At 38.0% G+C, this 27,657-nt stretch overlaps 1 protein-coding gene across 5 annotated transcripts in view; it reads right to left on the bottom strand.

Moving 5' to 3' along the window:
• The window catches only part of ASH1L (ASH1 like histone lysine methyltransferase), a 187,803-nt gene that overhangs the window by 68,215 nt on the left and 91,931 nt on the right, over positions 1–27,657 (bottom strand). For all 5 annotated transcript variants that reach the window (XM_060136621.1, XM_060136630.1, XM_060136638.1 and 2 more), the window contains one exon: positions 604–698. In XM_060136621.1, coding sequence (XP_059992604.1) covers positions 604–698 — 95 coding nt within the window. The remainder of the gene's footprint in view (positions 1–603; positions 699–27,657) is intronic.

Raw genomic sequence — 27,657 nt, 5'->3', positions numbered from 1 at the left:
TGACAATGGAATTTGAAGAGAAGTAGGATATATTTCAAGGACGAAAATAACAGAACTTGTAGATGGATTGGATGAGGCCAATCCAGGAAATCCAGGATGCCTTCTAGGTACACTTTACTTATCTGATAAGCTCAACAGTATGATCCTGGAAGGTATTATTATTGAAATGCTAAACAAAGACTTGAATTTTCTCCAAAAATAAATAGAGAGATAAATCTTGATCAATTTTCAAGCATATAAACGATCAGAAAAAGCAGTGGGCCCTTTTCCTTTGATTATTACATATCCACAAATCATCTCCCTTTGAACACAGAAAACACTTGAAACTGAAGTAATGAATAGTTGGGTTTTCCTAGATGATTTACTTAGAGAATCAAATGTTACAGATATAGTGTTTATTGAAACTCCGGTGAATAAGATTTACGTCATTTTGACCCCTAGACGGCAAAAGGGTTTGCAAAATTCTTCAGAGTACCTATAATTAAATGGTAACGACTTGACCCCACTGGAGATGTAGAAATAATAAGAACACAAAGACATTTCACCCAAACTCAAGAAATACCATTTCCTCTCAGTAATATATTGTGTATACTGAGTACTCACCGACATGAATGGGGGCTGGGAATAATCCATATTCATGCTCTCCCGGAGTGTATTCCAGCTTCTCTTTCTTTAATTGGATCAATCGGCTCTTTGGGCTGTGATTAGAAAAGAATGGAAAACAGTGAGAGGCAATGAAATTTCCTCTTGTGGTAAAATAGAAAAAAAAAATCACTCTATCGAATATTTGTTTTAGTGGTGATCATTTTGTAATGTATAGAAATATTGAATCACTATGTTGTACCTCTGGAAGTAACATAGTGTTGTAGGTCAATTATACTCAATTTAAGAGAATGCGATACTATTTTGAGTTAAAAATCACCTTTATAAATATAATAAGGAATGAACTTGGCTTCACAGTAATTTATGCAAAAATACTGGGGGGCTTTAATTAATTAAAAAATGTTTATGTAATCCAATTGAGCTATAGATAAGATTTCATAAAGTAAGCAAAATTCCAAATTCACAATTTAGAGTGATAATTATTTTAAAGTGTAGCTACAAAAGTATGTTATTTTTCTATAATTCTGATCCCAAACTAGTCATTTCATGTGACTCTTATAAAAAGGGACAAAGAAAATTAACAATAACAAATGGTTTATGTGCACGAACTATTTTGTGTGACTTCTTCTACATGTCAAAAATAGTTGACTTATATACATATCTGGTTTGTAAATAAAATTGTGAATAGGGGAAAAAAAGAGTATTTGTTTTAACAGTGGCTTAAACCTTAAACCCATGTTTTTGGGGGGGAGGGATACTATGTATTTTCGTATATTTTTAAAATCCGAATTTCTGAAATTGTCTTTTAGGAATTATACATAAGATGCATTCTCCAATGCATCTCCAATGCACTAGCATTCTCCAACAGTTTTGCAGAAGGAACCTAAATTTCAGATCTGATCATAATGACTGCCTTATATTTGGTTAGTGATTTATAGTTTATAAAGTACTTTCACACATTATCATTTATGTCAATCCCGTGAAGTAGGTAAGAAATGTTAACTCTAGTTTACAGATTTGAAAACTGATGCTCTACAAAGCTAACTGACTTGCTTTAATTTTTGTAGCTGGCAAGGAGATTCAAGATGAAAACCTTAGTTTCTTGCTAAACTCCTATTCATTTACTATTCTTTTTATTTTAATCCACCATGTCCCATCAGCTTTTACCTCTTCCACTCATCTTACTGGGTCTGCGTTCCTAATGTTTGTTATGAGATCAAAACCTGAAGAGATTTCACAGATACATGAAAGGAAGGGAAAAAAATGGAGGAAAAAGGAAATGAGAAAGAGGAGAGCCTCATTCAGTCGACTCTGATTTTATTTTGGCTTAAAGTTCCAGTAAATAAAGCAAGGTGGATATATTTCTTTCATGAATTATGACACACTGCCTTTCAAAAAACAAGTCTAGTCTATTATATCTTGTAACAAGTAGGTATGTTAATACACACTTTGCAGATGAGAAAATTGAGACCCAAAGAAGTTATTTATAGAATCTTTAGTTCTTATTTGAAGACTGGTTCTTTCTAGTGGATCATTCATTTATTTATTCAACAATTACTGAGCACTCATTAAGTCCAGGCCCTGTTCCAAGTACTAAGAAACAGTGGGGAAAAAGATAGTTTACTTGGGTAGATATACAATAAGGAAATAAGAAAAACTAAGAAAATGAAAAAAAAAACCAACCCAGAAAATAATAAATGCTAGGCAAATAATTAAAATGTGATGAATAACAAGTAATTTGGGAAGGCTTTTCTAAGGAAGTGACATTAAGCTAAAATGTAAATGTTACTGATACTCAGGAGAGGATCTGGGAAATGGAGGAAGATCAGGCAGAGGAAATAGCTGGTATAAGACGAAAGTTTAAATGAGATTGGAGAATTAGAAGAAATGAAAGGAGGCTGAAGCAGTCCAGGTAAAGTGAGAAACTAAGTCATGTAAAAGTTTAAAGGCAGTGGTAAGTAGTTTGGGGGACAGTTACAAAGAAGGAAAGGAAAGATGCTAGACTGTTCTACTTATATCTAAAGACCACTTTTCTCATTTTAAAAACGTGGCCCTCAAAAATGATTGTGAACACAAAGATGAATTTTTTAACCAACTAAAAACTATATTTCTTCATCATCAAAGTCAAATAGATCAAGAAAACAACTGTGTCTAGAACCAAGCACTCAGCACGAAAGAAAATTTGGTCTACACCTTGATTCAAGACATATCCAAACTACTTAAAGAAATAACATAAAAGTTTTCATTTAGCTAACAAAGGAATGGAAGCAAAACTGGTATTTTACCCTGGTGCCAACAGGATAAGCAAGCATATAGGGGGCAGTAGTCGCGAAAGAAAATATCTGGCACCCTGAAGTGAACAGACATGCAAAATCACAAAAAAATTCAGGGTCACCTGCATAGTTTTACGCCCTCAAATAAATGAAACCTTGAATATATCCTATCAATTACCAACTGATTCCCTAAAAAACTCAAATTTATCCTTGATTTTGCAATGCTGATACCTAAGACGCATGACATCATTATGGATATGATAATCATGTGAGAAACTGTTTTCCTAGTTCTTAGCCAAGTCTGACTTTGGTTCTAATTTAGACATAACCATTTATTTCCCTGTTGGTTACAACAACATGGAAAGCTCTCTCATTGTTTTAAATACTCCATTCTGTGTGAGCTCTGAGGAGTGGTATATTAAGAGAGAGAATTTGGTTGTCTCTGTCAGTTTGTCTTGTAGATTCTGAACATTCCTGGCATTTTCTGTGGTATTCATTTGTGTGCCACTATCAGTTCAAATCACAGGAGAAAATTTTTATACTTGTAGGAATGAAGAGTAGTCATTTCAGATACAAAACTGCCGTAACTTACAGTAGGCTGGACAGTAAAAAAAAAAAAAAAAAGTTGCTGTGACAGGTGTTTACTCTAGCCTATGGCTGAAGTTGCAAAAATGAGACTACTAGTGTTATGTTTAAGTGTGTAAATGAAAAAAACTCTTTTGCCTTTATTGTCAAAAGAAGTTAGTTTGCCTTTCACAATGTTCTATTTATAAATGTAACCAATTCAGTATTTGTGGCCAACTTTCTCTCTCTTCGGTAGATTATTAGTTTTAATAATTTATCATTTGGATAAGAGGATATCTAATTAAAACAGGCAAATCCACCATCATATGGGAGAAAAATATATGATTATTTAAGGAAAAATACAAAAAGTTAGTGTTCCTAATAATCATTAATTGGTATTATGCAATTAATGCTATTATGTTTATCTTAAATATTGTCTACAGTCATTTCTTGGCTTTAGGTATTTATCATCTTATTTTCAAACCTTGTCAACTCTAAGCTAGGCCCAAAACTCAAATTAATAAAACTATTAAGATGTCTTTTATACTCAAACTATCTTAGAAGTTTCCCAGACAGCTGGTTAAGTCACACCAAGGACTTATTCCCACACTTGCTTTTTTTAAATTTATTTTTTTGCCACACTCTGTGGCTTGCAGAACTTCCCTGACCACGGATAGAACCTTCGCCCCCTGCAGTGCAGAATCTTAACCACTGGACCACCAGGGAAGAATCTTAACCACTGGACCACCAGGGAAGTCCCTGACAGTTTTTTATTTTTTAATAAAGTGAATGCTGTTTTTTTAAAAAAATTATTTATTTTTGGCTGCATTGGGTCTTTGCTGCTGTGCATGGGCTTTTCTCTAGTTGTGGCAAGCAGGGGCTACTCTTCCGTGCGGTGCGTGGGCTTCTCACTGTGGTGGCTTCTCTTGTTGTGGAGCACGGGCTCTAGGCGCGTGGGCTTCAGTAGTTATGGCACATCGGCTCAGTACTTGTGGCTCGCGGGCCCTAGAGCACAGGCTCAGTAGTTGTGGCACATGGGCTTAGTTGCTCCGTGGCATATGGGATCTTCTCGGACCAAGGATCGAACCCGTGTCCCCTGCACTGGCAGGCGGATTCTTAACCACTGTGTCACCAAGGAAGTCTCACTGTGTACTTTTAAGACTGGAGAAAAGTACACTAATGTTCCTATACTTGATTGGAACAGTAACTGTCAAAAACTTTATCCTCTTTATCAAGAACTTTTTTTTTTTCCCTAGGTTTGAAATCCTTGTCAGTTAGTGACAATCATAACATATATTTTACTGGATGCATTAGAAGAGTATGGAGAATTGTCAGTGTCTTACCTTTCTATAATGTTTTCATTCTCTGAGAAATTTTTGGTTAAATCTTTATGACTAAGACTGCTGGAAGAAGTATCAAAAACCCCTCAGTAAATGACAATCTCAGTTATTTTTGACTAATGATACTAGTGGCAATAAGATTATGGGTACAGATTTCCCTGTACGTTATAACTGATAGCATCACCTTAAACAGATACTTGTTAGACTGTAAAAAGGGACAGAGCTAGAATTTCCAGGAAATTTTTAGCCAGGAAACAAATGATTTTGTGAAAGCAGACAGATTAACTCAAGATCAGCAAAATAAGAATTACCTAGGACTATAAAATTGATTTAACTGTAGTAAATATATTTTAATGAGTGTATAATAAAGACCTTTTCTTTCTTCTTAATCTTTCTATATAACCCTGAAGTTATTAGGTGATCACTGTACACACTGAAATTAAATACTTTTTAACTGGTATACTGTTCCAAAGCCTTAAATTAAGAAAAAAAAATCCTGTAAATGTTCTTAATATAAATTATAAGCCTACAGGAGAACTTAATAAAATTTCTGTTTAAAAAAGAAGATACATGCTGATTGGTCTAACCTAAAAAACTGTTCACAATATTATATATACAGTCACATCTTACCTTATTTTACTGCACTTTGCAGGTACTGTGTTTTTTTTTTAATTACAAATTGCAAGTTTTGTGGCAACCCTGCTTGGAGCAAGTCTACAGTGCCATTTTTCCAAGGGCATTCTCTCACTTCTTGTCTCTGTGTCACATTTTGGTAATTCTCACAATATTTCAAACTTTTTCTTTATTATTATATTTGTTATGGTGATCTATGATCAGTGATCACTGATGTTACTCTTGTAATTGTTTTGGGGAGGCTCAAACCATGCCCATATAAGGCGGTGAACTTAATAAATGCTGTATGTGCTCTGACTGCTCTACCAGCTAGCCAATCCCCACCCACCCCCGTCTCCCATGCCCCCACCCCAAACCCGTCTCTCTCCCTTTCCTCAGGCCTCCCTATCCCCTGAGACACAGCAATACTGAAATTCGGCCAACTAATAACCCTACAGTGGCCTCTAAGAGTTGAAGTGAAAGGAAGAGTCGCACGTCTCTCACTTTAAATCAAAAGCTAGAAATGATTAAGCTTAGTGAGGAAGGCAACACCTTAAGCCAAGACAGGCCGAAAGCTAGACCTCTTGCGCCATTTAGCCAAGCTGTGAATGAAAAGGAAAAGTTCTTGAAGGAAATTAAGAGTGCTACTCCAGTGAACACACAAATGATAAGAAAGTAAAACAGCCCTATTGCTGACATGGAGAAAGTCTGAGTGGTCTGGATAGAAGGTCAAACCAGCCACAACATTCCCATAAGCCAAAGTCTAATCCAGAGCAAGGCCCTAACTCTCTTCAGTTCTATGAAGGCTGAGAGATGTGAAGAAGTTGCAGAAGAAAAATTTGAAGCTAGCAGAGGTTGCTTCATGAGGTTTAACATCGAAGTACAAGGCGAAGCAGCGAGTGCTGATGTACAAGCTACAGCAAGTTATCCAGAAGATCTAGCTAAGATCATTAATGAAGGTGGCTACACTAAACAACAGATTTTCAATGTAGATGCTATCTAGGACTTCATATGTAGAGAGAAGTCAGTGCCTGGCTCAAAGGTTCAAAGGACAGGCTGACTCTCTCTTGTTAGAGGCTAATGCAGCCAGTGACTTTAAGTTGAAGCCAGTGCTCATTTACCATTCCAAAAAATCCTAGGGTCCTTTCGAATTATGCTAAATCTACTCTGCCTCTGCTCTTTCAAATGGAACAACAAAGCCTGGACGACAGCACATCTGTTGACAAAGCCCACTGTTGAGACCTACTGCTCAGGAAAAAAGATTCCTTTCAAAACATTACTGTTCATTGACAATGCACCTGGTCATCCAAGAGCTCTGATGGAGATGTACAACGAGATTAATGTTGTTTTCATGCCTGCTAGCATAACATCCACTCTGCAGCCCATGGATCAAGGAGTAATTTCCACATTCAAGTCTTATTATTTAAGAAATACATTTCATAAGGCTACAGCTGCCACAGATAATGATTCCTCTGATGGATCTGGGCAAAGGAAATTGAAAACCTTCTGGAAAAGATTCTAGATGCCATTAAGAACATTTGTGGTTTCAACATTAACAGGAGTTTGGAAGTCGTTTCCAGCCCTCATGGGTGACTTTGAGGGGTTCAAGACTTCAGTGTAGGAAGTAACTGCAGATGTGGTGGAAATAGCAAGAGAACTAGAAATGGGAGCCTGAAGGTGAGATTGAACTCCTGCACTCTCGTGGTAAAATTTTCACGGATGAGGAGTTGCTTCGTATGGATGAGCAAAGAAAGTGGCTTCCTGAGATGGAATCTACTCCTGGTGAAGACACTGTGAAGATTTTGTTGAAATGGTAACAAAAGATTTAGAATATTACATAAACTTAGTTGCTAAGGCAGTGACAGAGTTTGAGAGGATTGACTCCAATTTTGAAAGAAGTTCTGTGGGTAAAATGCTGTCAAAGAGCACTGCATGAGAGAAAAAAAATAAGTACTGCATGCTGCAGAGAAATCATTCATGAAAGGAAGAGTCAAAGATGCAGCAAACTGCACTGCTGCCTTGTCTTGAGAAACTGCCTCAGCCCACCCCAGCCTTCAGCAACCACCACCCTGATCAGTCAGCAGCCATCAACGTCGAGGCAAGGCCCTCTATTAGCAAAAAGATTACAACTCGCTGAAGACTCAGATGACGGTTAGCACTTTTTGGCAATCAAGTGTTTTTTAATTAAGGCATGTACATTGTTTTTTCAGACATAATGCTATTGCACACTTAATAGACTACAGTATAGTGTAAATATATCTTTCACATGCGCTGGGAAACCAAGACCTCCGTGTGACTCCCTTTCTTGCAATATTCACTTTATTGCAGTGGTCTGGTATTGAACCTGCAGTGTCTCTGAGGTATGCCTGTGTACATATAATGTAAACTACTTTTTATGCTCCTATTTCGAAAAACCCATTTTCCTTCCTATGTGCAAAACACCCAGTTCTTCCCTACTGTGAGTTTCTTTCCTGTGTATCACCTTACTTTTACACAGAACACTTGACTTCTGACACCTTTGGTAATAAAATGTGCGGAAGTTTTTCACTACGTCAACCAATTCTCTTCACACCAGCTAGGTGTCCTAAACTTTAACTCAAGTCTAACACTACCTACCTGGAGACACTGTCAGATCCCACAGGTTAAGGGCTCAGTCTCACAAGTCTGTCTCCACTCTACCTCAGATGTCAACTGAAAATAGTAAGTCCCCAGTTTATCCACAACTTATGTCCTACAAATTGGAGGTCCCCATTACCCCCTCTCTCAGGTCTGATTAATTTGCTATAGCTGTTCACCAGTCACAGAACTCAGGGAAACACTTACTTACGTTTACCAGCTTATTAAAGATTATGATAAAAGATACAGGTGAACATCCAGATGGAAGAGATGCATAGGCAAAGTATGTGGGAAGAGGTGTAGAGTCTCCATTACCTCTCTGGGTGTGTCACTCTCCTTGTACCTCCAATTGTTCACCAACCTGGAAGATCTCTGAATTCTGTACTACTGGGATTTTATAGAGGCTTTCTAACATAGGTATGATCAATTATTAGCTCAAATTTCCAGGCCCTCTCCCTTTTCTGGAGGATGGCAGGATGGGGCTGAAAATTCCAACTTCTAATCATGGCTTGGACTTTCTGATGACCAAGGGCCATCCAGGAGCCCACCCAGAGATGCCTTTTAGAAAAAAAAAGATGCTCATAGTGCTCTTATCACTTAGGAATTTACAAGGGTTTTGGGAGCCCTGTTTCAGGGATAGAGTCAAAGACAAATATTAGAACAAGAGACGCTCCTAAATTTTCCTATCCCTTAGGAAATTATAAGGATTTTAGGAGTCCTGTATCAGAAACTGGGGGCAGAGACCAACAAATAAATTTTCTATTACCTAACGGTTTCTATACTTTTTATGACCATGTAGTTAAATTATGTAGGTTCAGTATGATATATAATTGGATAAAACAAATTTGTAACCATGAAGAATCTTATTTAATTTCATATGACAAGATCACTAATAAGGACAAGATGTACACTTCATAAGCATAAATGATACCTATACAGTCCTCTCAGGAAACTGGCCTGCTATTTATTCTATGGCTTATGGAATCCCATAATTTAAAGGGAGTAAGAAATGTCACTCTTGGCAGGTCGGGAACACTGACAAATATGGGGGTTTTAAAGTAACAGGATTTTCCTACAGGGACTTCCCTGGTGGTCCAGTGGTTAAGAATCCGCATTCCAATTCAGGAGACACGGGTCTGATCCTTGGTCAGGGAACTAAGATCCCACATGCCGCGGGGCAACTAAGCCGGCGCGCCACACCTAGAGAGCCCGTGCACCACAACTACCGAGCCCGTGCGCTCTGGAGTCTGCAGGCCACAACTAGACAGCCCGGGTGCCAAAACTAGACAAGTCCAAGCACCGCAACGAAGACCCAGCGCAGCCAAATAAAATGAAACAAAATGGGGCTTCCCTGGTGGCGCAGTGGTTGAGAGTCCGCCTGCTGATGCAGGGGACACGGGTTCGTGCCCCGGTCTGGGAAGATCCCACATGCCGCGGAGTAGCTGGGCCTGTGAGCCATGGCCGCTGAGCCTGCGCGTCCGGAGCCTGTGCTCCGCAACGGGAGAGGCCACAACAGTGGGAGGCCCGCGTACCACAAAAAGTAAATAAAAAAAATAAATAAAAAGAAATAAAAAAACGAAATAAAATAAAATAGGATTTTCCTACAGTTATAGGTCGCCCATGTGAAATTTGACAGAGTTGGAAGGCTTTTGGTTCCTCATCTTTGTAGATGAGTTGATAAGGGCAATAAAATACTTCTGACAGAAGAGTAAATTAAAACTTTTATAAAGGTTTCCAACCAGTAGCTGATTCTGAACCCTTAGAAACATGTTGCTCTAGTTGCTATAATCATATTACAAGGAGATTTTTGTATATTAATTAATAATATACTGTATATATCAATATATGTAAATAAAACTGGCCTTATTTTACATCAAATTAATGATACTTAATCAGAAATCACTGAACAAATGTATGTGGTAAGAGATATACACCATAACCAAGTTGGATTCATTCCAGAGTCACGAGAATGGTTCAACATACTCAAATCAATCAATGTGATACACCACATCAACAAAAAGAAAAGATAAAAACCACATGATCAACTCAATAGATGCAGAAAAAGCATTCAATAAAGTTCAACACCCATTCATGATAAAAACTCTTACCAAACTGGGTACAGAGGGAATATATCAACATAATAAAAGCTATTTATGACAATCCCAGAGTCAATATAATACTCAACAGTGAAAAGCTGAAAGTTTCCCACTAAAATGTGTAACAAGACAAGGATGCCCACTCTTACCACTTCTCTTAACATAGTATTGGAAGTCTTAGCCACAGCAATCAGACAAGAAAAAGAAATAAAAGGTATTCAAATTGGTAAAATTGTCCTTAGATGCAGATGACATGATACTATATACAGAAAATCCTAGGACTTCACTGGTGGTGCAGTGGTTAAGAATCCGCCTGCCAATGCGGGGGACATGGATTTGAGCCCTGGTCCAGGAAGATCCCAAATGCCGTGGAGCAACTATGCCCATGTGCCACAACTACTGAGCCTGCGCTCTAGAGCCTATGAGCCACAACTACTGAGCCAGTGTGCCACATCTATTAAAGCCTGAGTGCCTAGAGCCCATGCTCCGCAGCAAGAGGAGCTACCACAATGAGAAGCTCATGCACTGCAACAAAGAGTAGCCCCTGCTTGCCGCAACTAGAGAAAGCCCGCACACAGCAATGAAGACTCAAAGCCAATAAATAAATAAATAAATTTATATTAAAAAAAAAAAGAAAACCCTAGAGGTTCCACACAAAAACTACTAAAACTGGTAAACGAATTCAGCAAGGTGGAAGGATACAAGAATTTCCAAAATATACAAACAGCTCATACAACACAGTAACAAAAAGCCAAACAACTCAAACGAAAAACGGGCAGAAGACCCAAATAGACATTTTTCCAAAGAAGATATACAGATGGCCAATAGGCAGATAAAAGATGCTTATCATTGCTAATTATTGGAGAAATGCAAATCAAAACTACAATGAGGTACCACCTCACACCAGTCAGAATGGCCATAAATAAAAAGTCTACAAACAATAAATGTTGGGGAGGGTGTGGTGAAAAGGGAACCTCTTACACTGTTGGTGGGAAGGTAAACTGGTGCAGCTATTATGGAAAACAGTATGGCAGTTCCTTAAAAAACTAAAAACAGAGTTGCCACATGATCTAGCAATCCCACTCCTAGGCATGTATCCATACAAAACTATAATCCAAAAAGATACATGCACCTGCTATGTTCATAGCGGCACCATTGACAATAGCCAAGACATGGAAACAACCTAAAGGTCCACAAACTAAATGTCCACTGACAGATGAAAGGATAAAGATGATATGGTGTGTGTGTGTGTATATCTATCTATCTATCTACCTATCTATCTACACACTATGAAATACTACACTACTCAGCCATAAAAAAGAATGAAATAATGCCATATGCAGCAACATGGATGCAACTAGAGATTATCATACTAAGTGAGTAAGTCAGAAAGAGAAAGACAAATACAATATGATAATAACTTATATGTGGAATCTAAAATACGACACAAATGAACATATCTAAGTAACACAAACAGACTCACAGACATACAGAACACACTTGTGGTTGCCAAGGAAGTGGGGGTCGGGGAGGGAAGGATTGAGAGTTTGGGATTAGCAGATGCAAACTAGTATATATAGGATGGATAAACAACAAGGTCCTACTGTATAGCACAGGGGACAATATTTAATACACTGTGATAAGCCATAATGGAAAAGAATATGAAAAAGTATATATATAACTGAGTCACTTTGCGTACAGCAGAAATTAACACAACTGTGTAAATCAAATGTTTATATTTCTATAAAATTTTAAAAAATTTATGTGGTAAAATCTCCACCTTAGAGTGGAGACTTAACTACAAAGAGGAACTGCAAAAGTAAAACTGATACCTGGCACAAGAGCCATTTTGGATAAGTTATTGAATCTGTAACAACTATTCCCCAATTTTTGCAATGCTGATGTCTGAGGAGATGTAATGTTATGATCTCTGTGAATATGATAATCATGTGAGAAAACTGCTAGATTTTCCCACCAAGAACAGACAACTGTATAATTGGTACTCTTATGTATGGGTTTCACTGAAAAACCTATTGCATTTTTCATATGAAGAATACTTAAAAAAGAAAAATTTTATTGGGGTATAGTTGACTTACAATGTTGCGTTAGTTTCAGGTGTACAGCAAAGTGAATCTGTTATATATATATACACACATATCCAATCTTTTTTAGATTCTTTTCCCATATAGGCCATTACATAGTATTGAGTAGAGTTCTCTGTGCTATACAGTAGGTCCTTATTAGTTATCTATTTTATATATAGTAGTGTGTACGTGTCAATCCCAATCTTCCAATTTATCCCCCTCCTCCCTTACCACCCGGTAGCCATAAGTTTATTTTCTACATCTGTAACTCTATTTCTGTTTTGCAGATAAGTTCACTTGTAGTCTTTTTTTAGATTTCACATATAAGTGATATCATATGATACTGTCTTCCTCTGTCTAACTTACTTCACTTAGTATGACAATCTCTAAGTCCATCCATGTTGCTGTAAATGGCATTGTTTCATTCTTTTTTATGGCTGAGTAATATTCCATTGTATATATGTGCCACATCTTCTTTATCCATTCCTCTGTTGATGGACACTGAGGCTGGCTCCATGTCCTGGCTGTTGTAAAAAAGTGCTGCAGTGCACACTGGGGTGCATGTATCTTCTTTTTTTTTTTTTTTTTACTTTTTGAATTTTATTTTATTTTTTTATACAGCAGGTTCTTATCAGTCATCAATTTTATACACATCAGTGCATACATGTCAATCCCAATAGCACAATTCATCACACGCCCCGCCCCCGGCGGCTTTCCGCCCTTGGTGTCCATACGTTTGTTCTCTACATATGTGTCTCAACTTCTGCCCTGGAAACCAGTTCATCTGTACAATTTTTCTAGGTGCCACATACATGCGTTAATATACGATATTTGTTTTTCTCTTTCTGAATTACTTCACTCTGTATGACAGTCTCTAGATCCATCTACGTCTCAAAACATGACCCAATTTCATTCCTTTTTATGGCTGAGTAATATTCCATTGGGTATATGTACCACATCTTTTTTATCCATTCATCTGTTGATGGGCATTTAGGTTGCTTCCATGACCTGGCTATTGTAAATAGTGCTGCAATGAACACTGGGGTGCATGTGTCTTTTTGAATTATGTTTTTCTCTGGGTATATGCCCAGTAGTGGGATTGCTGGATCATATGGTAATTCTATTTTTAGTTTTTTAAGGAACCTCCATACTGTTCTCCATAATGGCTGTATCAATTTACATTCCTACCAACAGTGCAAGAAGGTTCCCTTTCTTCCACACCCTCTCCAGCATTTGTTGTTTGTAAATTTTCTGATGATGCCCATTCTAACCGGTGTGAGGTGATATCTCATTGTAGTTTTGATTTGCATTTCTCTAATAATTAGTGATGTTGAGCAGCTTTTCATGTGCTTCTTGGCCATCTGTATGGCTTCTTTGGAGAAATGTCTATTTAGGTCTTCTGCCCATTTTTGGATTGGGTTGTTTGTTTCTTTAATATTGAGCCGCATGAGCTGTTTATATATTTTGGAGATCAATTGTTTGTCCGTTGATTTGTTTGCAAATATTTTCTCCCATTCTGAGGGTTGTCTTTTCGTCTTGTTTATGGTTTCCTTTGCTGTGCAAAAGCTTTTAAGTTTCATTGGGTCCCATTTGTTTATTTTTATTTCCATTACTCTAGGAGGTGGATCAAAAAAGATCTTGCTGTGATTTATGTCAAAGAATGTTCTTCCTATGTTTTCCTCTAAGAGTTTTACAGCATCCAGTCTTAAGTTTCGGTCTCAAATCCATTTTGAATTTATTTTTGTGCATGGTGTTAGGGAGTGTTCTAATTTCATTCTTTTACATGTAGCTGTCCAGTTTTCCCAGCACCACTTATTGAAGAAACTGTCTTTTCTCCATTGTATACCCTTGCCTCCTTTGTCATAGATTAGTTGACCATAGGTGCATGGGTTTATCTCTGGGCTTTCTATCTTGTTCCATTGATCTATGTTTCTGCTTTTGTGCCAGTACCATATTGCCTTGATTAATGTAGCTTTATAGTATAGTCTGAAGTCAGGGAGTCTGATTCCTCCAGCTCTGTTTTTTTCCCTCAAGACTGCTTTAGCTATTCGGGGTCTTTTGTGTCTCCATAAAATTTTAAGATTTTTTGTTCTACTTCTGTAAAAAAAGCCATTGGTAATTTGATAGGGATTGCACTGAATCTGTAGATTGCTCTGGGTAGTATAGTCATTTTCACAATATTGATTCTTCCAATCCGAGACCATGGTATATCTCTCTGTCTGTTGGTATCATCTTTAATTTCTTTCATCAGTTGTCTTATAGTTTTCTGCATACAGGTCTTTCGTCTCCCTAGGTAGGTTTACTCCTAGGTATTTTATTCCTTTTGTTGCAATGATAAATGGGAGTCTTTCCTTAATTTCTCTTTCAGATTTCTCATCATCAGTGTATAGGAATGCAAGAGATTTCTGTGCATTAATTTGTATCCTGCAACTTTACCAAATTCATTAATTAGCTCTAGTAGTTTTCTGGTGGAATTTTTAGGATTCTCTATGTATAGTATCATGTCATCTGCAAACAGTGACAGTTTTCCTTCTTCTTTTCCAATTTGTATTCATTTCTTTTTTTTGATTGCCGTGGCTAGGACTTCCAAACCTATGTTGAGTAATAGTGGTGAGAGTGGACATCCTTGTCTTGTTCCTGATCTTAGAGGAAATGCTTTCAGTTTTTCACCATTGAGAATGATGTTTGCTGTGGGTTTGTCATATATGGTCTTTATCATGTTGAGGTAGGTTCCCTCTATGCCAACTTTCTGGAGAGTTTTTATCATAAATGGGTGTTGAATTTTGTCAAAAGCTTTTTCTGCATCTATTGAGATGATAATATGGTTTTTATTCTTCAATTTGTTAACATGGTGTATCACACTGATTGATTTGCATATATTGAAGAATCCTTGCATCTCTGGGATAAATCCCACTTGATCATGGGGTATGATCCTTTTAATGTGTTGTTGGATTCTGTTTGCTAGTATTTTGTTGAGGATTTTTGCATCTATATTCATCAGTGATATCTGGTCTGCAATTTTCTTTTTTTGTAGTATCTTTGTCTGGTTTTGGTATCAGTGTGATGGTTGTCTCACAGAATGAGTTTGGGAGTGTTCCTTCCTCTGCAATTTTTTGGAAGAGTTTGAGAAGGATGGGTGTTAGCTCTTCTCTAAATGTTTGATAGCCTGTGAAGCCATCTGGTCCTGGACTTTTGTTTGTTGGAAGATTTTTAATCACAGCTTCAATTTCATTACTTGTACTTGGTCTGTTCATATTTTCTATTTCTTCCTGGTTCAGTCTTGGAAGGTTATACCTTTCTAAGAATTTGTCCATTTCTTCTATGTTGTCCATTTTATTGGCATAGAGTTGCTTGTAGTAAGTAGTCTCTTAGGATGCTTTGTATTTCTGCGGTGTCTATTGTAACTTCTCCTTTTTTATTTCTAATTTTATTGATTTGAGTCCTCTCCCTCTTTTTCTTGATGAGTCTGGCTAGTGGTTTATCAATTTTGTTTATCTTCTCAAAGAACAAGCTTTTAGTTTTACTGATCTTTGCAATTGTTTTCTTTGTTTCTATTTCATTTATTTCTGCTCTGATCTTTAAGATTTCTTTCCTTCTGCTAACTTTGGGTTTTGTCTGTTCTTCTTTCTCTAGCTCCTTTAGGTGTACGGTTAGATTGTTTATTTGAGATTTTTCTTGTTTCTTAAGGTAGGTTTGTATAGCTATAAACTTCCCTCTTAGAACTGCTCTTGCTGCATCCCACAGGTTTTGGATTGTTGTGCTTTCATTGTCATTTGTCTCTAGGTATGTTTTGATTTCCTCTTTGATTTCTTCAGTGATCTCTTGGGTTATTTAGTAGTGTATTGTTTAGTCTCCATGTGTTTGTTTTTTATGTTTTTTTCCCTGTAATTCATTTCTAATCTCATAGTGTTGTGGTCAGAAAAGATGCTTGATATGATTTCAATTTTCTTAAATTTACTGAGGCTTGATTTGTGACCCAAGATGTGATCTATCCTGGAGAATCTTCCATGCACACTTGAGAACAAAGTGTAATCTGCTGTTTTTGGATGGAATGTACTATAAATATCAATTAAATCTATGTGGTCTATTGTGCCATTTAAAGCTTCTGTTTCCTTATTTATTTTCATTTTGGATGATCTGTCCATTGGTGTAAGTGAGGTGTTAAAGTCCTCCACTATTACTGTGTTACTGTTGATTTCCTCTTTTATAGCTCTTAGCCCGTGCCTTATATATTGAGGTGCTCCTATGTTGGGTGCATATATATTTATAATTGTTGTATCTTCTTCTTGGATTGATCCCTTGATCATTATGTAGTGGCCTTCCTTGTCTCTTGTAACATTCTTTATTTTAAAGTCTATTTTATCTGATATGAGCATTGCTACTCCAGCTTTCTTTTGATTTCCATTTGCATGGAATATCTTTTTCCATCCCCTCACTTTCAGTCTGTATGTGTCCCTAGGTCTGAAGTGGGTCTCTTGTAGACAGCATATATATGGGTCTTGTTTTTGTATCCATTCAGCAAGCCTGTGTCTTTTGGTTGGAGCATTTAATCCATTCACGTTTAAGGTAATTATCGATATGTATGTTCCTATTCCCATTTTCTTAATTGTTTTGGGTTTGTTTTTGTAGGTCCTTTTCTTCTCTTGTGTTTCCCACTTAGAGAAGTTGCTTTAGCATTTGTTGTAGAGCTGGTTTGGTGGTGCTGAATTCTCTTAGCTTTTGCTTGTCTGTAAAGCTTTTGATTTCTCCATCGAATCTGAATGAGATCCTTGCCAGGTAGAGTGATCTCGGTTGTAGGTTCTTCCCTTTCATCACTTTAAGAATATCATTCCACTCCCTTCTGGCTTGTAGAGTTTCTGCTGAGAAACCAGCTGTTAACCTTATGGGAGTTCCCTTGTATGTTATTTGTCATTTTTCCCTTGCTTCTTTCTTTGTCTTTAATTTTCGCCAATTTGATTACTATGTGTCTCGGCGTGTTTCTCCTTGGGTTTATCCTATATGGGACTCGCTGTGCTTCCTGGACTTGGGTGGCTATTTCCTTTCCCATGTTAGGGAAGTTTTCGACTATAATCTCTACAAATATTTTCTCAGGTCCTTTCTCTCTCTCTTCTCCTTCTGTGACCCCTATAATGCGAATGTTGTTGCGTTTAATATTGTCTCAGAGGTCTCTTAGGCTGTCCTCATTTCTTTTCATTCTTTTTTTCTTTATTCTATTCTGCTGCAGTAACTTCCACCATTTTGTCTTTCAGGTCGCTTATCCGTTCTTCTGCCTCAGTTATTCTGCTACTGATTCCTTCTAGTGGAGTTTTTGTTTCAGTTATTGTATTGTTCATCTCTGTTTGTTTGTTCTTTAATTCTTCTAGGTCTTTGTTAAACATTTCTTGCATCTTCTCCATTCTTTTTCCAAGGTCCTGGATCATCTTCACTATCATTATTCTGAATTCTTTTTCTGGAATGTTGCCCATCTCCACTTCATTTAGTTGTTTTTCTGGGGTTTTATCTTGTTCCTTCATCTGGTACATAGCCCTCTGCCTTTTCATCTTGTCTATCTTCTCGTGAATGTGGTTTTTGTTCCTCAGGCTGCAGGATTGTAGTTCTTCTTGCTTCTGCTGTCTGCCCTCTGGTGGATGAGGCTATCTAAGAGGCTTGTGTAAGTTTCCTGATGGGAGGGACTGGTGGTGGGTGGAGCTGACTGTTGCTCTGGTGGGCAGAGATCAGTAAAACTTTAATCTGCTTGACTGCTGATGGGTGGGGCTGGGCTCCCTCTCTGTTGGTTGTTTGGCCTGAGGCAACCCAAGACTGGAGCCTACCTGGGCTCTTTGAAGGGGATAATGACAGACTCTGGGAGGGCTCAAGCCAAGAAGTACTTCCCAGAACTTCTGCTGCCAGTGCCCTTGTCCCCAAGGTGAGGCAGAGCCAACCCCTGCCTCTGCAGGAGACCCTCCAACACTAGCAGGTAGGTCTGGTTCAGTCCCCCCTGGGGTCACTGCTCCTTCCCCTGGGTCCCGATGCGCACACTACTTTGTGTGTGCTCTTCAAGAGTGGAGTCTCTGTTGCCCCCAGTCCTGTCAAGTCCTGCAATCAAATCCCACTAGGCTTAAAAGTGTGATTCTTTAGGAATTCCTCCTCCCGTTGCCGGACCCCCAGGTTGGGAAGCCTGACGTGGGACTCAGAACCTTCACTCCAGTGGGTGGACTTCTGTGGTATAAGTGTTCTCCAGTCTGTGAGTCACCCACTCAGCAGCTATGGGATTTGATTTTAATGTAATTGCACCCCTACCGTCTCACTGTGGCTTCTCCTTTGTCTTTGTATGTGGGGTATCTTTTTTGGTGAGTTCCCGTGTCTTCCTGTTGATGATTGTCCAGCAGCTAGTTGTGATTCTGGTGTTCTCACAAGAGGGAGTGAGAGCACATCCTTCTACTCCGCCATCTTGGTTTCTCTTTGTCACATGTATTGTTTTGAATTATGGTTTTCACTGGATATGTGCCCAGGAGCGGGATTGCTGGATTATATGGCAGTTCTATTTTTACTTTTTAAAGGAAACTCCAGAGTGTTCTCCATAGTGGCTGTACCAGTTTACATTCCCACCAACAGTGTAATCACTTGCTTTCTCTTGCATTCCTATACACTAACAACAAAAGATTAGAAAGAGAAATCAAGGGAACGATCCCATTTACCATTGCATCAAAAAGAATAAAATAGGGACTTTACTGGTGGCGCAGTGGTTAAGAATCTGCCTGCCAACGCAGGGGACACGGCTTCGAGCCCTGGTCCAAGAAGATCTCACATGCTGTGGAACAACTAAGCCCGTGTGCCACAACTACTGAGAATGTGTTCTAGAGCCCGCATGCCGCAACTACTGAGCCTGCGAGCCACAACTATTGAAGCCCATGTGCCTAGAGGCTGTGCTCCATAGAACAAGAGAAGCCACTGTGATGAGAAGCCCACACACCGCAAGGAAGAGTAGCCCCCACTAGCTGCAACTAGAGAAAGCCGGTGTGCAGCAAAACGAAGACCTAACGCAGCCAGAAATAAATAAATAAATAAATAAATTTATTAAAAAAAAAAAAGAATGAAATACCTAGGAATAAACCTACCTAAGGAGGCAAAAGACCTGTACTCAGAAAACTACAATATACTGATGAAAGAAATAAAAGATGACACAAACAGATACAGAGATAGACCATGTTCTTGGATTGGAAGGCTCAATATTGTGAAAATGACTACACTACCCAAAGCAATCTACAAGATTCAATGCAATCTCTATCAAATTACCAATGGCATTTTTCACAGAATTAGAACAAAAAGTTTTACAATTTGTATGGAAACACAAAAGATCACAAATAGCCAAAACAATCTTGAGAAAGAATAACAGAGCTAGAGAAATCAGGCTCCCTGACTTCAGACTATACTACAAAGCCACAGTCATCAAAAGAGTATGGTAATTGCACAAGAATACTTCTTTTAAAGCCTGGATTTGCTTGCAAAACTTTTAGTGGAATTATATAAATATATATATTTGTCTCTAGTCTTCCTTTAACAGAGATAAGCTTCATTAAGCTTAGTTTTGTCGTAGTTGTTCTGGGTTGATTATAGAGATGACTCATAGAACAAGTTCTAAATGCTAATGGATTAGGTAGATATTGTTCATAGTAAATGGCTGAGAAACAACTTGGGAACAAACTCACAGATTAGAACATGCACTTCAAGTTTTAAGTCACTTTAGTAACAAAGGGAGCTTCCAGTGTAGCTGGAATTCCAAAAGGAAATGAAAGCCCTTCCTAGCAACGTACACTGTATTTTCAGTGAATAGACATCCACTAAAATTCTGAATATGATTCTACAATCTTTGTTACATTAGCTAAAAATAATATTACTAAAACATTAAAACACAAAACAAAGTCAAACTGAGTAGACTTTTCATTAAAGACAAAATGGACGAAGATTAAACGTGATAAATTTATTGCAAATTCCTAAATATAAACACTGGAGAGCTAAGAAATCAAAAGCTATGCTTGTCATAATACTATTCACAAATTTAGCTACCCATATTAATAGTCACTGACATATGAAAACTATGAACTAATCACTCATATATGAGAACTATGAACTAAAAGGCAATGAATGCTATGTTACAGAGTTGTTGGGAAGAAAAAAAGTAGCTGGACTTATGGTGATCTTTAAGAAAAAAATATTGTTCTTGTAAATTCTTTCACTTGGATTAAAGGAGGAAAAGAAGTAGCATGGTATACGTCACAAAATCAGAATACATGTTAATTTGGCTATTTCTCATTTCAGTCAAACATTTTTTCCATACTAACTTGCAACAAAATTGGTATAAACATGATGTTTCAGGCTCATCTTGTGCATTCCCTGACCCACCCCTGAATCAGCCATTTCTCCAAGGAGCTTTAGTTCCTCTCAGTGGGAAACGGTATTTAAAAACCAAACTCTAGGGACTTCACTGGTGGCGCAGTGTTTTAAGAGTCCTCCTGCTAATGCAGGGGACACGGGTTTGAGCCCTGGTTCGGCAAGGTCCCACACGTCGCGGAGCAACTAAGCTCATGCTCCACAACTGCTGAGCCTGCACTCTGGAGCCCACAAGCCACAACTACTGAGCCCGCAACTACTGAGGCCTGCACACCTAGAGTCCATGCTCTGCAACAGGAGAAGCCACCTCAGTGGGAAGCCCACGCACTGCAACAAAGACCAACTCAGCCAAAAAATTAAAAAATTAAAAAAATAAATAAATGTTTAAAAATAAATAAATAAAAGTAACCAAACTCTATACACTAAATGTGCTCACAACTGGTGGGACATCACTGTAGTCTCTTTCAGCTAACAGAGCTGGAGAAAAATGGGAATTTCAAAGGTTCAACAATAAACAAACAAACAAATAAACAAAGTATGTAGGCTTCTGGTTCAAGATGGAGATGAAGGAAGATCCTGAACTCACCTCCTCCCAGAGACACTGTGAACCCACAAGTTACATGCAGAACAATTTCCTCTGAAAGAACCCTAACAGTAGCTGAGTGACTCGTACACATTGGGCTAACAAGAAAAAAACCACATCGAAATGGTTAGGAGAGGCCGAGATCACAGTCTCACCGCAAACCTCATCCATGGAACAGCAATCCACAATCAGGAGGGCACTCACAACTCCAAGCTTCTCCCTGAGGAGCAAAGGCTTTGAACCCCACATCTGGTACTCCAACTTTTAAGACCTCCAGCTGAGATATGGGCCTCCAAAACATCTAGCTCTAAACCCCAATGGGGCTTGTGTCCACGAGACCCAAAAGACTATACAGAAAACTGAGAAACAGTTCTGAAAGGGCTTGCATGAATTCACTGTGGCTAACCTCCCAGCACACAGTGCAGAAGGAGGTGGCTGAAACATACCCAGTCTTTCTGTGAAAGAGGCCATTTGATTATCTTAAATCTCTGACCTGAGGGGCAGGTATCTAACATAACACACATCTAGGGGGGCAGACTAAGATATTTTCCAGAGACTGCGGAGGCTGGTAGACGCCAGCTTCTGCACCTACCAGCCTCCAGGTCTTTGTATTATCCATCTGCCTCACCCCAGGTCAATGGTATTGCCTACAAAGGAGCTTGTGCACATGTCTGGAGCCCTGGTTTTTGCAGCTGCCAACCTGGGGACATCCCTTGATCACGTGGCTCCGGTGGGCAGCGGGGCTTAGGATCACAGGCCCCATAGCACTGTAACAAACATTGAAACAGTTCTTAACTAGCTACCTCCCACCCCCACCTCAGGGCACAGAGAAGAGGCAGCAGACAGAAATGCCCAGTCTTTCTATGAAAGAGGCTTATTAGCTTATTATCTTTGTAGCTGTGGCCTCAATGGGTAGGCTTCTAATTAAACACACTGAGGTGGACTTAACAGATATATACAAAATATTCCATCCCAAAGAAACAAAATACATATCATTCTCAAGTGCGCGTGGAACATTCTCCAGGACAGATCATATGTTAGGTCACAAAAAAAAATCTTCATAAATTTAAGAAGACTGAAGTCTTATCAACCATTTTTTCCACCATAATAGTATAAAAGTACAAGTTAATTACAAGAAGGAAACTAGAAAATTCACAAATATGTGGAGATTAAACAACAATGCTACTCAACAACCAAAGGGTCAATGAAGAAAGAGATATAAAGCAAATCTTGAAACAAATGAAAATGCAACATAACAAAACTTATGGGATGCCACAAAAGCAGTTCTAAGAGGGAAGTTCATAGTGATAAATTAAGAAACCAAAAAAAATCTCAAATAAACAACCTAACTTTATAACTCGTGGAACCAGATAAGGAACATACTAAGGCCAAAGAAGGAAAGAAATAACAAAGATCAGAGTGGAAATAAATGAAATAGAGACTAAAAAGACAAAAGATCAATGAAACTAAGAACTGCTTTTTTGAAAAGATAAACAAAATAGACAAAGCTTTAGCTAGACTAACCCAGAAAAAGAGAAGACTCAAACAAAATGAAATGAAAGAGGAGACATTATAACTGATAACCTCAGAAACACAAAAGATCATAAGATACTACTGCAAACAATTATATGCCAATAAACTGGACAACCTAGAAGAAATGGATGAATTCCTAGAAACATACAACCTACCAAGACTGAACTGTGAAAAAAATAGAAAATCTGAGCAGCCAGATAACTAGTAAGGAGATTGAATCAGTAATCAAAACCTCCCAACAACAAAAATCCAGGAGCAGAGGGCTTCACTGGTGAATTCTACCAAACAATAAAGAAGAATTAATATAAATCCTTCTCAAACACTTCCAAAAAATAGAAGAGAAGAAAACACTTCTTGTCGCATTTTATGAGGTCAGCAGCACCCTGATACCAAAATAACGTAAGGACACTACAAGAAAAAAAATTACAGGCTAATAACCTTGATGAAAACACATGCAACAATCCTCAACAAAACATTAGCAAACTAAATTCAACAATATATTAAAAGGATTGTACTTTATGATCAAGTGGAATTTATTCCAGGGATGCAAGGATGGTCTAACATCTGCAAAATCAATGCGATATACCAAAACAACATAAATGATAAAAATCATATGATTATCTCTTAATTTTTAAATTTTATTTTTAATTTTTAAAAATCAATCAATCAATTTATTTATTTATTTTTGGCTGTGTTGGGTCTTTGTTGCTGCACATGGGCTTTCTCTGGTCGCAGCGAGCGGGGGCTACTCTTTGTTGCAGTGCACGGGCTTCTCATTGCAGGGGCTTCTCTTGTTGTGGAGCACGGGCTCTAGGCACGTGGGTTTCAGTAACTGCAGCACATGGGTTCAGTAGTTGTGGCTTGTGGACTCTAGAGTGCAGGGTCAGTAGTTGTGGCACATGGGCTTAGTTGCTCCACAGCATGTGGGATCTTCCCAGACCAGGGATCGAACCCGTGTCCCCTGCACTGGCAGGCAGATTCTTAACCACTGAGCCACCAGGAAAATCCCATGATTATCTCTTTAAATGGAGAAAAACCATTTGACAAAATTCAACATCCATTTATGATAAAAATGCTCAACAAGGGGACTTCCCTGGTGGTACAGTGGTAAAGAATCCGCCTTCCAATGCAGGGGATATGGGTTCCATCCCTGGTCGGGGAACTGAGATCCCACATGCCACGGGGCAACTAAGCCTGCGTGCCACATATGCTGAGCTTGCGCACCTCAATGAGAGAGACCACATGCTGCAAACTACAGAGCCCGGAGCCTGTGCGTCACAACTACAGAGAGAAAAACCCACATGCCACAACTAGACAGAAACCCGTGCGCCGCAATGAAAGATCCCGAGATCCTGTGTGCCACAGCTATGACCTGATGCAGCCAAAATAAAAAATAAATAAATAAATTAGAAAAAAAAAAAGCTCAACAAAGTGGGTAAAGGAATGTTCCTCAACATAATAAAGGCCACTTATGGCATGCCCACAACTAACATCATACACAACGATGAAAGAATGAAAGCTTTTACTCTAAGATCAGGAACAAGACAAGAATGCCCACACTCACCGTTTTTATTCAACATAGTACTGGAGGTTATAAGCAGAGCAATTAGTCAAGAAAAAGAAATAAAAGACAGAAAAAGAAATAAAAGGCATCCAATATAAAAGGAAGAAATGAAACTGTCTCTATTTGCAGATGATATGATATGATACATAGAAAACCCCAAAGACTATACCAAAAAACTGTTAGAACTGATAAACAAATTTAGTAAAATCAAAATTCAAAAATCAGTTGTGTATCTATACATTAATAACTATCAGAAAAAGAAATTAGGGACTTCCTTGGTGGTGCAGTGGTTAAGACTCCATGGTCCCAATGCAGGGGGCCTGGGGTCGATCCCTGGCCATGTAACTAGATCCCACATGCATGCTGTAACTAAGAGTTCGTGTGCCACAACTAAGGAGCCTGTGTGCTGCAACTAAGAAGCCAGTGAGCCACAACTAAGGAGTCCACGAGCCGCAACTAAGAAGCCCACCTGCTGCAACTAAGACCCAGCGCAACCAAATAAATAAAGAGAAATTAAGAAAACCATTGCATTTGTAATAGCACTGAAAATAATAAAATACCTAGGAATAAATTTAAAGGTAAAAGACCTGTATGCTGAAAACTATAAGATGCTGCTGAAAGAAATAGAAAAAAATACAAATAAATGAGAAGATATTTCATGCTCATGGACTGGAAGAATTAATATTGTTAAAATATCCATAACTGCGCAAAGCAATCTACAGATTCAATGCAATAATAAAAAAAAATCCCAATGGCGTTTTTCACAGAAAAAGAACAAACAATCCTAAAATTTTTATGGAACCACAGAAGACCCCAAATAGCCAAAGCAATCTTGAGAAAGAAGAACAAAGCTGAAGGCATCACACTTCCTGATTTCAAACTGTATTACAAAGCTAAAGTAATCAGAACAGTATGGTATTGGCACAAAAAACAGACAAACAGATGAATGGAATATTACTTAGCCATTGAAAAGGAGGAAATCCTGTCATTGAGACAATACAGATGGACCTTGAGGGCATGATGCTAAATAAATAAGTCAGATAGAGAAAGACAAACACCTTATGATCTCACTTATATGTGGACTCTATTAAAAAAAAAAAGACCAAAATAAAAACATCAAACTCATTGACACAGAGAATAGATTTGATGGTTGCCAGAAGTAGGGCGGTGGGGAGGGATGAAATGGTTAAGGTGGTCAAAAAGTACAAACTTCTAGTTATAAAATAAATAATTCCTGTAGATGTAACATACAGTATGGTGACTATAATTAATGACATTATATTGCATATTTGAACGCTGTTGTGGTTGACATCACAGTGACTGAATGATCACAGTTAATATCATCAATTACACATGATATCATGTGCTTCCTGATTTGATTCACTGAGAAGAAAACATTACTTTTGTGGTATTCCTGACAACCTTAATCTATTCATGAAGAAACATCAAACTCAAATTTTAGAACCTTCTATGAAACAACTCCTCTGTACTCATAAAGAAATGTCAATATGATGAAAGACAAAGGCTGGAGAAGTGTTCCAAATTAAAGGAGAATAAAGAGACATGGCAACTAAATGTAATGCATAATTATATATTGGATCCTGAATCAATGCAGAAAAAAAATGTTATAAAGGGCATAACTGACACAATTAGTGAAATTTGATTATTAACTGTGTATTAGATAATAGTATTGTAGTGATGTTAAGATCCTGAAGAAAATGTCCTGGTTCATAGGAAATACATGCTAAAATATTTCTGAGTCACTGGTTAAAATGTCTATAACTTTTTATCAAAAAACTGAGAAAAAAAATGTCTCTGTGTGTATAAGAGAAAGAGAGCAGGCAGAAAGGGAAGTAGAGAAAGAAATGTGGCAGAAATCAACATTTGATGAACCTGGGTGAAAGGTATATAATACTTCTGTAAAATCTTGCAATCTTCTTTAGGTTATCACCCACCATGCATAAAAATAAATAATAAATACATGATATGCTTTGGGAAAATATTAAACCAAGTTTTTGCAATAAATTAATTTACTTTGGTAGTAAAAACTTATTTAGAGGGCTTCCCTGGTGGCGCAGTGGTTGGGAGTCCGTCTGCCAATGCAGGGGACACGGGTTCGTGCCCCGGTCCGGGAGGATCCCACATGCCGCGGAGCGGCTGGGCCCGTGAGCCATGGCCGCTGAGCCTGCGCGTCCGGAGCCTGTGCTCCGCAACGGGAGAGGCCATGGCAGTGAGAGGCCCACGTACCGAAAAAAAAACCCACAAATAAGCAAAAAACTTATTTAGATTAATGTTTAAATAAGAATAAATTTCTTTAGCACCAAATAACCACAGGGAAAATAGGACCAAAATCATACTGAAAGGTAAGAAAAACTGTATTGGAGGAGTTAAAACACTGTTCTACTGGAAAACATAGTAGAACATATTTGTAAAGACTGTTGTGATTTTAATCTCTAAGAGTTTAGGACTATCACTTAGATGTACTTAAATATAAATGACAAATAAAAACTATGTAAAAGATCTTGGTAAATGTCAAGGGAGTATACAAATTATAATGTAATAATAGTTGATCACAGAAACAATGTTTTTCATACACATCAAACTTTTAAAGAAAAAATTTGGCATTTACTACATTTTGGAATGTCTTTCTTGGGTGAAAATGAAAAGGATAGACAAATAATAATTTCCTCACATATTTGTTACCAAATAAGAGGGCAGATGCTGCTTTTAGCATTTAAAATTTTTCTAAGGAAAATTTAAGTCATACATTTTTTAGAAATTCAGGCAGTTTGTTACTTCTTTTTCATAATATAGAAAATGGACTGATAGTTTCAAGGCACATGGGAGGAACAAAGAATACTCATGGCCTAAAGAAGCTTACAGTCTGGTGGAGGAACAAACATGTATGCATATATGCCTAGTTTAAAAATTAGAATGTGATAAAACTCTTAAGGTTCTACTAAGCTTTACAAAAGGGAAAGGAAAAGTAAAATTAATCTCAACTACAGGAGAATTAAGGCAACTTTTTACTTAATGAGGGAGTATTTCAAATCTTGAGTAAAGTCTGAAAGGATGAATGGCATTTGGCAAGTAAAAGGCTAGTGGGCAGGTCGTTTTTACCACTTAGAGCAAACACCTAGGACAAGCACCAAGAGTAAAGTGGAGGATGGAGAAACTGGGGGAAATTATCAGATGCTGTAGTTAAGGGAATGAATATTTCAGGAGTGTAACTGGAGATAAGACTAGAAAAACAGGTTATACTAGATCATGGTAGGTCTTAAATATTATTGAAGAATTTTGGATTCTATAATGTAGGAAATAAGTGCACAGTTGGCCCTCCCTATTTGCGGATGGAGAACCCGCAGATACACAGGGCAGACTGTACTATACCGTTTTACATAAGGGAACTGAGCCTCTGT

Source organism: Lagenorhynchus albirostris, chromosome 2 (genome assembly GCF_949774975.1).
Source record: "Lagenorhynchus albirostris chromosome 2, mLagAlb1.1, whole genome shotgun sequence".
Lineage (NCBI taxonomy): Eukaryota > Metazoa > Chordata > Mammalia > Artiodactyla > Delphinidae > Lagenorhynchus > Lagenorhynchus albirostris.
The sequence above is the reverse complement of the archived record's forward strand: the minus strand, read 5'-3'. Positions and strand labels throughout refer to the sequence as shown.